General features: G+C 51.4%; 1 protein-coding gene across 1 annotated transcript; it reads left to right on the top strand.

Annotated features, from left to right (window-relative positions):
• Nucleotides 1-7,352: 7,352 nt before the first annotated feature.
• Nucleotides 7,353-12,823, top strand: LOC135326353 (olfactory receptor 14A16-like; the record flags this gene model as incomplete). Its single annotated transcript, XM_064504236.1, has 2 exons — nucleotides 7,353-7,814; nucleotides 12,680-12,823. Coding segments are annotated over 2 exons (606 nt in total), but the record flags the coding sequence as incomplete, so codon positions are not given.
• Nucleotides 12,824-14,684: the final 1,861 nt, after the last annotated feature.

The following is a 14,684-nucleotide window of genomic DNA, read 5'->3' as shown; positions in this document are numbered from 1 at the left end:
TGGAAAGACAAGGTCAAGGGCAGATCAATATTTCTTCTCCCAATATGCAGACTCTTCCTCAAAATTTCCATTATGTTATCATGGGAAAACACTGACATTAAAATTAGCCAATCATCTGAGCTGATGAAGGTGTGCTCATATTTTTTCTAATGTTGAAAACAGTTCTTCCCCTTTCCAGGCAGAGCTCAGGTGTCCAACCACAAGCACCCAGTGGCACTTGGAGAGGCCCTGGTGTCTCTGAGGCACCTGCCTGGGCCTGGCAGCTCTCACAGGGGACCTGTGGGAGACCGGAGCCCCTGGGAGCTGCAGAGGGAGTCTGGGCAGAGGGGACCAGGGCACCTGCAGTGGCACCAGTCATCTATGACCCTGTGACTGCATCCCACCCCAGCTCTGAAACATCACTTTCCCAGTTCAATAAGAACACAAAGAAGTTTCAAAAGCTGAAAGGTGTAACAAAACTTTTTTTTTTTTTTTTGCTTTAGATGATTTATTTAATTTCTTTCTTCTTTCATTTCTACTGACCGTTTCTAAAGATTTCTTTCATAATAAGGCCTACATTATTAAAAATGATATCTTTGTGTCTCGCACAAGTCCAGTGCCCTCAAATCACTCCCTGCCCAGGATCGTCCTTGCTGCTCCTTGCTCTTTGCACACAGCGAGTCGCACCATGAGGTGTGGAGCTCTCACAACTGATAGAGGAAAGCAGGCTGATCAGCTTCAGTGAAAATGCCCTCATTATCGATGGCCTAATTTGCACCAATCTCAATGTACCTGTGTTACAGTGGCATCTTAAAGGGGTCCCTACACATCTAGCCACTCTCTCTTTTCATTCCCTGTATGGTCATAAAGTGTGACTCCATTTCAGGTGACAACAGGGATGGGAATTATCTGATCTGATGTCGGATGCCTGCAGTGCAGATGTCTCTGGCTAACCCAGTTGTCTGGACTTCCCTTTCTAGTCAATGGAAAGAAATAAGTTGTCCCACTGAGAAGTCTGGAGATGCTTCTCCTGGTGACCAGCTAATGCTCCAGAAAGGTTCCCATAGTTCCTGGGTCACATATCCTAGCACCACATGGGAACACAGCTACACAGGGCACCTAAGGCAGCAGTGACCTCTGTAAGTGTCTAGAAGGGCCTGAATGTAAAGTTCCCGTCATTGGGTGAAACCTATGCCAGAAATAGCTCGATGCAAGAACTGAAACAAATCTTTGTTTTCAGAACTTCAAACATTCTTTAGCAATTCTAATGAATAATTTCTTTCCTTCTGATTGGCAGCACCATATGCATACACTACAGTAATTACTCCGTGTGAGTGTATACATTTATATAAACGTACAGTTATTCAATGTGATAAATTTCCTACCAACACTCTGAATGGAAAAACCTTGTTCCGAGAAACTACTGTATTCAAATTGACAAGTCTCCTCTCTCTCCTTCTGCCTCTCTGTCCTCTCTTCCTCTGCCTCGTCTGTCTTTACAGAGGCCTCATGGCCCCTCTGCCCTCCAGGGAAGTCCCCTGGGGGATCCTGCCAAGCAGATCCTGAATTTGCTGAATCATCTACCCGAATGTCACTCAGACTGCTGTGTCCTCTTATCCTTCCTACAAAGTCTCCACTGGCTCATCACCTGCTCCAAGGCAAAGCCCTGTGCACTCCAGCCACCCCTTTGCACAGAGCACACCTGCACCTCCTCGCCACCCCAGCCTGCCTTCCTCAGCAACCCAGTTTCATCCTGTCATGTGAGCTGTCCCACCACGTGTGTGTAATTCCACGGAGACAGGGGAGAGGGAGGTGCCAGTAAAGGGACATGGCTGGGATGTTGCATGTGGGGCCCGGAAGAGAGGACAACTCAGAAGAGGGGCAGGGGAAAAAAACATAGAAGTGACACATCTGCAGTATTGGTGATGAGGTCACTCTTGTAGAGGAACCTCGTGGGCTGGGTTCTGGTAGGAGCCATTCTGAGGACAAGAAGAGAATCACACCACCTGTCATACCACCAGAGATGATATACAGGCAGGAGGATGGGGAGAGGCAGGCAAAAGGGACATGACTGCAGTGGTGATTGTGAGGTCACTTCCACTGCAGCTGCCTGATTGGCCCTCAGCAGATGTGCTGGCCAGCAGGCTTTGTGATGTCACCCAGTGCCTCAGAGAGCCCACCCAGCAGCAGTGACAGCCCTGGGGAGGGGAGGGGGTGATGCAGGTGACAGGGACCAGTCTGGGTGCTGATTGTGAGGACACCTCTGCTGCAGCCACCCCACCAGCCCGCGGCCGGCAGGCAGGCAGGCACGGCTCACGGCCACCCTGCTCAGGACTAGCCCTCTGCAGCGGACCTGCCACCAAGCAGTGCACAGCTCCTTGCCTAGGTCTCCTCAAAGGCAATGTGCTGCCCCTGTGGCCCAGAGACACCATGGACATTGTCTGGAGGCTTCCTTTGGCAGCTCAACCTTCCCAAAGCAGCACATGATGGATTATTACCAGCCAGAGGGGTTTTTTATAGTGTGCTACCAAGAAGGAGTCATCCTGCAGGCTCCAATGTACAGATTGATGATGGGTGGGTGAGCTGAACTGTGCAAGGCCTCCTGGGACAGCCCTGCACCACTCCAGAAGGAACTGACCCTCACTTGCACTTATCCACACCTCACTGCCAAGAGGGCACCTTTGTCCAAATTAGCCTCAGATCCACACTTGGGGTGTCATCTCACAGGGGGTTCACTTGCAAAGAAGAGTCCACGAATGAGCTAAGACCCAGGCTGTGCCTGAGCTGATCAGGCAGGAGTGTCAGAACCTGCAGGCCTCAACCAGCTCACTGACACACTGCAAAACGTGCTCAGCTGAATTGGACACCTGAACTGTCAGGTCACAAATGACTCCCTTAGAGCAGAGAGGAGCATGTGGAAAGGTGAGGAACCTAATTCTGAGGGGGCTTGCAAGTTATCTGCACAAAACAACTTCAGCTTTGCAAGCTCAGTCTCAGCTATGACCCCTGAAGTCCTGCAGGCTTGCAGGCAAGTGCTTGAAAATCACTACTAACTATAGCAGGCACATTTGGAAAAAATGTTTTCAACAGCCAATTATTTTCTGAAGAAATACTTTGTGTTTGGAAGTTTCCCTTATTTTGGCCATTTTAAAATCTAATGACTGTGGCACTAATGCTGGAAAGAGTGCCTCTGAGCGCTTCACTGTGGCAAGACCATTTCCTGTTAATTGTGTGGGTGAAAAAAGTCCCACATGATCTAAACTGCTCTCTGCGGCCTCCTGCTAGATGTCAGCCCTGGATGTCCCATGTCAGAGCCCAGGGCAGTGTGCAGGGTGCAGGGAGCAGCAGAGAGCCCTGAAGTAGTAAGGCCTTCACCAGGAAGACCTCAAGACCCTCTCTCCCAGATATATTTCAATGGATTGTAGGGGGATTAATCAGATTGTTAAGTAAGGGCTAATTGGGGGATACTACTGCATTATAAACAAAGAGTTTCTACAGTCCTGCCACATGAGAAGAAAAGAGTGTCTGCACCAGTTAGGTATACGGGCAGTATCCCCACGGAGCCTTTGCTCCAGAGAGAGAGGCAACTGCTGTGCCTCTAGCCTAAAAACATTTGTGGTTGGCCAGATCCCAGAAGTGTTAACTTCAAGAATCTCCAACAAGAAAGCCTTTCAGAAAGATGACCTCTTGTACTCCAAATACTCTAAGCTGCATATTTCTATGTATTTCACAGTTTGTGTGGGATATCTGGCTGCAGATCCTGGCAAGATCGAGCAGGAGAAGACAGTAGAGAGTTGACAGTGTAGTACAAGTCTCACGCATAAAAGGGTTTCCTCAGCTCTCCAGAAGGAACAAGCTGAGACACCAACTTTGCCACTAACATGGAGGCGGAGAAGCTCCTGAGCCCCTTACGGACAGGGGTGAACCAACCTCCAGGAAGGACAAGGTGTCACTGAAGAATTCCCTGGACCTAGATTTCCTGTGATCCAACCAACCTGTGGACATCACTAGCCCAGTCCCTGTTCATATCATCTGAGGGAGTGAGAAGTTGTTTGTGGAGAGAAAAGCTAGAAGTGTTTGAGAGGGCAGGGACTGCAGTGGAGACCTTGGTGTGATGTGCCTCCCATCTATGCCACATTGTTGGATGTGCACATGATGGACTTTGCCTAAAGGCAATGGTGGGATTCGGTTGTTTGGGCACTGGTAGGAAACCTGGGAGGCCCTGGGAGTGCTTTCCCAGCAGCCATTCCAGAAGGACATGGCTTTCCTGTAGGTCCCATGCGGAATTTGCTAGAGACCTGTGGTTGTGCTGGACACCCCAGGCATGGGACATGGCCCTGCCTATGGCCTATCTTTGTGTCACTGAATCTACTGTCTGCACTGAATTGCATTAGCTGCTTCCATTGTACAGATCTGCTTGTGCCTCAGCTTCCTAGTGAGTGGAGCTCTAGTTGCAGTAGGCATCTAGGGTCATTTCGGATGGCCAAGGCAATTCCCCACCTGGCCGCCACCTCATGCTCTAGAAGGATGCGGGTGTCCGAGTTGCACCGTCAGAACAAGCACACGCTGGCACATGCTTTGGGCCACCTCTGTCTCTTCAGCTGTCACCAGGTGTTTGTGTGTGTCCAGCTGACTCCCACCCTCCATCTCCAGTGATTACAATGGTAGCTTAGACAAGGAGCTCCTGTGCAGACACCTATGTTATGCTCACTTCAGTTTTGGCAAAGGGAATCCCAATTCCTGTGTGTTTTTTTGTGGAGCTCACAGGAGTGATCTAAATCCTATGCCAGCCCAGGGCCTTCTAAACCACCCTGAGAAGCCCAAACTGACTCATCTGAATTAACACCTGAACCATGGGTAAAGGAACTCCCTTTTTGTCCCTGCCTATGTACCTGTCTAGTGAAGGGATAGGAATAGGTGCTTCAAGAGAGGAACATTTCCACCTCTTGCAGATAACCATCCCCTGATGAAACAAATTGCAATGCTGGAATCACTTTCTCTACACTGTTTAGAGAGGGAGCATCAGTGATTATTTTAGTCTACCTCAGGGAACATTTCCCAGGAGGAGGGAGCACGAGGGACAGAGACATTCAGGCCTTCAGCTGGGCCTCTGCTCCTGAGTGGGGCCAGGCTCCTGGGATGGAGGGAGCTCATGGCAACCTGGCAGCACTGCCCAGACACAGCTGTGTGCAGGAGCAGCTCCTCTGCCAAGAGCAGCAGGGCTGCGGGCACTGCCTGCTGCTGCTGACATGAGCTGAGAGAAGGCAGAGAGAAGTGGAAGGCAGTGTGGAGTGGGAGGACAGAGGAGAGCTCGTTCTGGGAGAAATCTTCACAGCCCTTGACACAGTAAGTCTCTGTCTGCAGGGCAATGGTACTGAGGTTCCTGGCAAGGTCTTGAAACCTGTCCAGTCACACAACTGGATTTTTAAGGATCACTCTGCCAGTTTCTCCATTGCAGGGGAGGGGGACATCCTTTAGAGCAGGGATTCCCTGCCACACTGTCACAGGGACAGGGCATCCTGTTATCTTCTCGCAGGGATGCTGCAGGGCTGTGAAGCTGGGGTGTGCACACAGCTCTGCATGGGCTGTAATTCACAGCAGTTTCTCTGCTCCCCAGGGTGCTGTGTGCCTGGAGCAGTGACTCTGCCACCTGCAAGGGTCAGCACTCAGCCTGCCCAGGGAGCTCCCCACAGCGCTGTGGGGAGAAGCTGTGGGTGGGAGGAGAGAACCCAGCAGGGCAGGTCCTGTCAAGAGGGAGCTGTGTGGGTCAGGACTGCTCCAAGCTCCAGCTCACTCCCAGGACATTCCTGGAGGAGACTTTCCAAAAGGAAGGTCAAAGCAGGGGATACATGAAAGGGAAGGAGCTGTCATGAGTCTGTGCTTTCAGTTATTTTCTGTTTGGGCAGGGTGAAATAGCATTGAATTTGTCAGGTTTAGAGAGAGAACTGACATAGTAACACTGAGAGAGGAGCAGGTATGGGAGGCACTCAGCAAATGCCTCCATCCACCCTGAAGCCTACACACAGAGCCAGCAGCACCTTCCCAGCCTCAGCAAGGTTTGTCTCCCCTGCTCCGAAGCACCTGCAAACATGGAGGTGCCCTGGGCAGTGTCCTGCCCCCGGGAGGTTTCTGCAGGGCAGAGCTGAGCACCCAGCGGGTGGGATGGGGTCTGTGAGCACTGGCAGGGGAGAGACGTGGGGACAGAGAAACAGCTGCCCGCAGGGACGGCTCCAGGCAGCAGAGTCATGGTCAGAGTGTGAGAGGAAACTCTCAGCTCCAGCACCTCCTCTCCTCTGCCAGCCAGCACAGCCCTCTGCTCTCAAGGCTGTGGGGTCCAAGGCAGGAGTCGTTTCCTGGGCAGCTGGACATGCAGGAGAGGAGACACTGCTGAGTGCCCCCCAGCTGTGCAACTGTTCTCCACCTCCGAGGTGCGAGCACAGGGCAGCTGGGAACAGGCTGGATGGACAGGCCAGCTCTCCTGCCTCTGCATTAAAGCTGGAGGGAATCCTTTTGCCTCTCTGGAATCACAGCTGGTCCCTCTGAGTGCAGCAGCAATGCTGAGGAGTTCTACCTCCAAGAATCCTCCTCAGATGTGACAGAGTCAGCTAAAGAAGACAAAACAAGCCTTAAATCTGTTAATGAACCCACATTATTTAGAAGCGAGAGTGAAGAAGCTGAAAATCCCTTCAGCATTATGAATGATTAAATCTGACTGGAACCGGGAATAACATTTTAGTCAGCCCTGTTCCCATGCACACAGTGCTTTAGGTCAGGGCTGACTCCTCTGGAGCCCATGGGCAGATCATGGCAAACTCAGCCAGCACAAACCAGAGCTCAAGTGATGGAGCTCAGTGACGGTGCTGCTGAGATGGGGAGAGGTAATGAGTGTGTCTTTGGGGGAGGTTATGAGAAAGTTTTGCTCAGAGAAGTCTGTCCTAACTTGTCAACATCTCTTCTGCCGCAGACAGTCCCCCTGTGCCCCAAAAGAGCAAATGTCCAACAGCAGTTCCCTGAATGAGTTCCTCCTCCTGGCATTTGCCAACACATGGAATGTGCGGCTCTTGCACTTCTCACTCTTCCTGGGCATCTACCTGGCTGCCCTCCTGGGCAACAGCCTCATCATCACAGCCGTAGCCTGCGACCACCACCTCCACACCCCCATGTACTTCTTCCTCCTCAACCTCTCCATCCTCGACCTTGGCACCATCTCCACCACTGTCCCCAAATCCATGGCCAATTCCCTGAAGAACACCAGGGCCATTTCCAACACAGGATGTGCTGCTCAAGTCTTTTTCTTTGTCTTTTTCATATTGGCAGAGTATTGTCTCCTCACAGTCATGGCCTATGACCGCTACATTGCCATCTGCAGACCCCTGCACTACGGGACCCTCATGGGCAGCAGATCTTGTGTCAAAATGGCAGCAGCTGCCTGGGCCAGTGGCTTTCTCAATGCTCTCCTGCACACTGCTAACACATTTTCAATACCACTCTGCCAAGGCAACACAGTGGACCAGTTCTTCTGTGAAATCCCCCAGATCCTCAAGATCTCCTGTGTGGAATCCTACCTCAGGGAAGTTGGACTTCTTGTGGTTAGTGCATGTTTATTCTTTGGGTGTTTCATTTTCATTGTGGTGTCCTATGTGCAGATCTTCACAGCTGTGCTGAGGATCCCCTCTGAGCAGGGCCGCCACAAAGCCTTTTCCATGTGCCTCCCTCACCTGGCCGTGGTCTCCCTGTATGTCAGCACTGCAATGTTTGCCTACCTGAAGCCCCCCTCCATCTCCTCCCCGTCACTGGATCTGGTGGTGGCTGTTCTGTACTCAGTGGTGCCTCCAGCAGTGAACCCCCTCATCTACAGCATGAGGAACAAGGAGCTCAAGGAGGCACTGAAGAAACTGATTCAACTGGTACCTGTCCAGTAGCACTAAGCTGCCTGTCCCTCTTCACAAGTGTTTTTATGATTTATCTCAGAGAACCCATGTAGTTTGGGCATTCTCTCTGTGATAATCATGTTTGTACAGAAGTGTTTGAATTCATCCCACTTCTCCTGAGGGACAAACACAACCTGTCTGACCCAGAGGCCTTCTGTAAATGTGTCTATCACTGTGTCAGAGCTGGCTGGTCTCTAATAAAAGGCTGTTTCCTCAGTGCTGTGCTTGAAAGTTGATTTCTTCTTCCAAAACCAGGGCCAAGAGTCTGCTCAAGGACTTTCAGTCTGAAAGGGCCTGTTGCTTTTCCAAGGTTTCCCTGACTCAAGGCAATGAGCTCATGGGTGCTGTGTTAGGGAATGAGGGCTGCATTCAGCTCTCACTTGTGGGTGCCCAGTGCTCCTGGAGGTGCTGAGTGGTCAAGCAGTATCTGCCTGGGACTGTCTGCCCTATGACAGGGCTGGTGACAGATGCCCACAGTGGGGACCCTGCAGGCAGAGGGAAGGGAGCCTGGAGAGTGATTCATGTCACCTTCAATGGAAAACCCTGGGCTGCATCTCGGGATACACCTGAACACAGCCTGAGCCATTTGAAGTGTCCTGTGATTGCTCAGAGCATCATCCACACCACAGAGCCCTTGGTAGGGGGTTGTCAGGTGCAATGATGCCCGTCCAGCTGGCTCTGTTTCTCACCCCAACCACCACGACCAGTGCAGAGTCACCCCCTGGCCCTGGGGCACAACAACCCGCTAGCTCTGCAGAGCAGCACCGCCAGCTCGGGGCCCTGCGGGGAGCACAGGAGAGGCTCCAGGAGTGGCCAGGCAGGCCAGCACTGATGCCCTCCCTGGGTGAGGACACACACCGGTGGGTTTGTGGGGCAGAGCCAGGTCTCGTGGAGGGGAAGCAAGACATGCCGGGCGCAGGAGAGTGGAGGCCATTTGCAGCCCTGGCTGTACAGCCCAGGTTTATGGGCGAGTGTTGTTGTGCGGCCAGCTCGTGCTCACCACTGTTTGGGGCATGGCCAGGGCTGGGCAAGGTGCAGAAACTGTGGGGGCTGCCAAAGCAGGAGGGCTGTGGCGGGACGGGGCACCAAAGGCTGTCACAGGGACTGTGCCAGGGGGACATTGGCCTGGCCCACGAGCTCTTGTTCTTGCTCCAGCTGTGCTGGAGCCAAGGCCAAGGACCAAGAGGTCCCTCAGGCAAAGCTGTGCTCCTTGGGGAGCTGCCCTGAGCACCACAACAGGCAGAGCACGCTCCTTGTATGTCCCCGTCCTGCTGGGAGGGTGGCACGGGCACAACCCCTCGCTGCAGCCCCCACTGGCCCCTGCCCCTGCCGACCTGCCCCTGCCAACCTGCCACCACCCCCGTGCTGCCTCGTCCTCTGTCCCTCTTCTCCACACTGCAGGGACCAGTGATGCAGCAGGAGCTGGCACAGCCCCACAGCCGCTGCCCGGCCCCTGGCCCTCCCCTCCTGCCTGCCAAACATCACATCCATCTTCAAGAAGGACAGGAAAGAGGCTCTGGGGAGTGATGGGCTGGTCAGTGTCACCTCAGTCCCTGGGGAACAAATCTTCCTGGAGCTAGTTCCAGCCACATGAAGGGGTCAGGAACAGCCAGCACAACGTCATCGAGGGCAAATTGTGCCTGGTCAATCTGACTGCCTTCTGTGATGGGACGACTGGCTGCGTGGACAAGGGGAGTGCAGTGCATGCACTCCTTGAATGTAGGAAGGCCTTTGACACGGTCTTCCATAACGTCTTTGTAGCCAAACTGGGGAGAGGTGGGATGGAGGCGTAAGCAATGGAGGGTGTGGGAAATGAGCTGGAGGCCGCCTGGCTCAAAGGGTGGAGAACAGTGGTACAAAGTGCGAGGGGTCTTGAAAGACTTGGGGATTTGGCTGACAGAAACTTCATGACATTGTACAAGGAGAAATGGCAGGTGCTGTATCAGGGGGCAGAAGAGCCTGTGCATCAGGGCAGGCTGGGACTTGACCGGTAGAGGAGTGACCTTGAGGAGAAGGACCTGGATGTTGCAAAGGATGCCACATGAGCCAGTGCTGCGTGCTCACCATAAATCAGGCCGGCTGATACGGCACGGCATTAGGATGTTAGTGGCCACCCGGACAAGGTGAATTATTGTCCCCCTCATCTCAGCACTGGTGAGGCCACATCTAGAACAGGGTGTCCCAGTGTGGGATGCCCTGTGCTGGAGGAATGGGGAGGAACTGGAGAGGGTCCAGAGGAGGTCTGCGAAGATAAGGTTGGAGTCTAAAGGACAAGGCCTTTATGGAGAGGCTGAAGGACCTGGGCTTCTTTAGCCTGGTGAAGGGAAGGCTGAGGGCAGTAGAGTAGGAGCCTGTGACTGCTTGAAGGGTGGTTTCAGAGATGATGGAGCTTTTCTTGGTAGTGGGAAACAGCATGAGAAGGGGAAAGAGCCACAAGCTGCAGCTTGTGGAGTTCAGCTGTGACATTAGGAAAATGAAATGTCACTCCTAGGGTAGTGTTGTGGTGCCACAGGTCACCCGGAGGGAGTCTGTGATCAGCCCCTGGCTTTGTGTTTCAACAAAAAGCAAGAGAGGACAAAGGGACATCAGTAGAGGTGGAGACATCCTGGGGTGAAAGCAAGGTGGGGAAGCAGGTTGGGTATCTACCATCTGCAAGGAAACAGGCACAGGCGTGGAACAGTGTAGGACAGGCTGTGATGGAGGTGGCCCAGGCCACTGCCAGGGCTAAAAGCTCCCAACAGAACTGAGGTCTGACGCTAGCAAGGTGTCTGAGAAGACACCATTTCCTGAAAGCACTGTGGCCTTGCTGCTTCCTCATCCCCAGGGAGCCCAGGAGGTTTCGCATCATTCTCCTGCACTCGGCGTTGCACACCCCAACCCTCACCCTGCTCCCAGGAAGAGCCCTGAGCAACGCCTGAGGGAAAGGATCACCCTTCCTTGGGGCTGCCTGTCAGTGCCTGGCTGCTCTGCTTGATAACACACATCAAGCCTGACTTGGCATCACAGCCACCTGCACATTGCCTTTGCCTGCCTGCAATCAGGGCCTCCAGCTTTCTGCTCTAATCAGCCCCCAAGAGCCTTCTCTGGTAATGGCCCTCAGTGGGACCCATTAATGCTCCAAGAATCTTGGGGATTTTCATCTGACTTTAACTTCTTGAGAGGCTTGTTCAGCCTTCTCTCAACATCTGAAGTGCATGGGCTTTGACCCAGATACACCAGAGCAGTCATTAAAATGCATCTAGCCCCTGGGGAGCCATGCCTCTTTCCATAATTTTCCATAATTGCCCATAATTTTCTTCAGTTCTTCAATTCATGTGTGGATAATTGGAGATATTTCAGGAGTGCATTTACAAGAGCAAGTTTTCAGTGTGCACGTGCAAGACAAAGATGTCTGCTTTTTAAGCTTTCTTTATTCTTCACATTGCAGAATAAGTGATCTCCACATTCTCCAATTGATATTGATCCAGAGTGTGTCCTAATGAGGTCTGGACATGGAGGAAATGCAGTAGTTTTGATAGGAGACCTGCATGGACAACGTTTCTCCCACCTCCCCAACCCTGTCATTTCTCTCTTCAGCCACTGGGGACTTGCATCACTCTTGTTAACATCTAACCTTTCTCCACTCAGGGCTCTGGCTGAACATTACAGCTCCTGTGCACCAATTCCCACTTGCTTGCCTTAGAGAGCTAGCTGCAGACACAGGAGGATTTTTCTTAAATGCAAACAAAGAAAAATAAAATATGATCAGGTTTACTAAAAAGTAAAATATACTCCTATAGTGTATGTTAAGTCCAAGCTGCCTCCACTGAAGTCCACTTTCCCACAAGCAACAACCTTCCTTGAAATGTTTTAGGTAGGAGAAATAGAGCTAGATGGAAATACAGCTAAAGAGCTGGGTAAAGAGACAGTGAGACTCCTGAAATAGGAGGCAAGCTTCAGACCCCCTGAAGCCCAGAGCAGAGCTAGAGAGCTGAGTATCTGAATGAATAAAGAATAAGGGGAGGAGGAAGGCTGAAGAACTATGGAAAGTGCATATGTCCAGATAGTCTGATGCAAAGGGGACTTTAGAAATGATCCCTTTAATCAGGACGTGGGGGAATAAGTGAAAGATTCCTGAGATGCCATCCACAGCATGATAGAGCAGTAACGCAAGTTGTCAGGGACAGATCAATTCTTTTCTCCTGAGTTTAACACCCTTCCTCAAAATTTCCACTATGTCATCATGGGAAAACATTGACCTTCAGATTAGTCAGTCATTTTAGCTGTTGAAAGTGTGTTCATATTTTTTAAATCTTGAAAACAGTTCTCCACCTTTCCAGGCAGAGCTCAGGTGTCCAACCACAAGCACCCAGTGGCACTTGGAGAGGCCCTGGTGTGTCTGAGGCACCTGCCTGGGCCTGGCAGCTCTCACAAAGGACCCGCACGAGACCAGAGCCCCTCAGAACTACGGAGGGAGGCTGGGCAGAGGGGACCAGGGCACCTACAACGGCGCCAGATGTCTGTGATGCTGTGATTGCATCCCAGCCCAGCTCTGAATATGACTTTCCTTCTGAAAACCAAAAAAACAAAACAGAGAAAAACCACAAAATCCCCATAAAAGACCACTATATTAAAGAAAAGAAAACAAAGCAAAGAAGGAGCATAGAAACAGAAAGAAGCTTAAAACCTGGAAACTGTAACCAAACATTCCATTGCTTTGGGTCATTTCCTTCATTTCTTCTGCATTTCATTTTGTATTGACTTTTTCTAGACTCTTCTGTTATAATCAGGCCTGCACCATTAACACAGATATATTTGTGTCTCGCACAGAGTCCAGTGCACCAAAACCACCCCCAGCCCACGACTGTCCAGGCCACTCCTCACTCTTTGCGCAGAGCAAGTCACACTCTGAGGTGTCAGGCTCTCTCAACTGATAGAGGCAAGCAGGGTGACCAGCTTCAGTGAAATGCTGTATCTTTGGATGGCCAAATCTGCACAAACCTCAACACAGCTGTGTTAGAGTCATGTCTGAAAGGAGTCCCTAACCATCTAGCCACACTCCCGTTTCCTTCCCTGCACAGTAAATGAAGTGCTACTCCATTGAGGTGATAACAGGGAGGAGGCTGATCTCAACCCATGCCAGGCCACTTTAGTGCACATGTCTATGTCTAACGCAAGTGTCTGGACTTCCCTTTCTAGTCAAGGGAGAGAAATAAGTTGTCTCACTGAGAGGTCTTGCGAGACTTCTCCTGGTGACCACCTAATGCTGCAGAAAGGTTCCCATAGGTCCTGGGTCACATTTCCCAGCTCCATATGGTAACACAGCCACCCCAGGGCATCTCAGGCAGCAACAGCCTCTATATGTGGGCAAATGAATAAAAGCCTGAACACCAACTTCTGGCCATTTCTCTATTTGAAAGATAACTCTATGCAAGAGCTGAAAAAAATCCTCATTTCCACAATTTCAAATTTTTTTATCAATTGGAATGGATTTTTTTTTCTTTTTGTATTGTATATATTTATAGTATACATTTATTTTATATTTATATAAATTCATTCATTCCCGATACATTTCCTCCCAGCACTCTGCATGGAGAAACTTTGTTCTGAGGAACTGTATTCAAATAGATGTATTTCCTACCTCTCCTTCTGCCTCTCTGTCCTTTCTTCTGCATCTGCAGAGGATGGGGAGAGGCAGGCAAAGGGGACGTGGTTGCAGTGTTGATTGTGAGGTCATCTCCACTGCAGCAGCCTGATTGGCCCTCAGCAGATGTGCTGGCCAGCAGGCTTTGTGCAGAAATGACCTCACAATCACAATGCAACCCATGTGCCTGCTGCTGGCCTATCAGGCACTCAGGCACAAGTGACCTCACAGACAGTTTCCAACTCCTGTGCTTGCTCCTGGCCCATCACCTGCAGACACAGAAGTCACCTCACAGTCACCTGCATGGTCATGTGCCTCCTAAGGGCCTACAAGCTTCTGAGACACAATCTTCTCCCACAATACAGCCATGATACAACAGCTGTTTGCCCTGCCATGCAGAGGGACCTTGGCAGGCTGGAGAAATGGGCACAGAGGAACCTCATGAAGCTCCACAAAGGGAAATGCAACGTCTTGCATATGAGAAAGATTAACCTATGAACCAGGACATGCTGGGTGCTGACTGCCTGGAAAGCAGCTTTGCAGAGAAGGACCTGGGGGTGCTGGTAGACAACATGAAGCAGCATGAGGCAGCAACATGTCCTCATGTCAAAAAAAAGCCAATGGTTTCCTGGGCTGCACTGGGAGGAGTGTTGCCAGCAGGGTGAGGGCTCTGTGCCTGCAGGCTCTGCGTCAGCAGGCTCTGTGACTGCTGTCTAATCAGGTCCTCAGGCACAAGTGACCTCAGAAGCACAACCTCCTGCTGTGAGCCTGCTGCTTGCCTATCACATTCTCCAGCACAAGTGACCTCACAAACAATTACCTTCAGCATGAGCCAAAGGCTGAACTGTCAGCTGCTCAGAAAGAAGTCACCTCACAATCATCTGTCCAGCCCAGGTGCCTGCTGCAGGCCCTTCTGCTTCCCTGATGGACATGACCCAGCTATTTGCCTGCTGCTGTCCAGTCAGGTACTACGGCAGAGGTGACTTCACAATCAACATCCAAGCCATGTGCCTCCTGCTGGCCTATCAAGAGCTGACACTGCAGTGACCTCACAGTCACCAGTCACCTCCACTGCCATGTACTTGGTACTGGCCTATCAGCTGCTCCATTATAAGTGACCGCACAATGAACATCCAAGTTGGACACTTGCT

The sequence above is a fragment of the Dromaius novaehollandiae genome, unplaced genomic scaffold, assembly GCF_036370855.1.
Source record: "Dromaius novaehollandiae isolate bDroNov1 unplaced genomic scaffold, bDroNov1.hap1 HAP1_SCAFFOLD_27, whole genome shotgun sequence".
Taxonomy (NCBI): domain Eukaryota; kingdom Metazoa; phylum Chordata; class Aves; order Casuariiformes; family Dromaiidae; genus Dromaius; species Dromaius novaehollandiae.
The sequence above is the reverse complement of the archived record's forward strand: the minus strand, read 5'-3'. Positions and strand labels throughout refer to the sequence as shown.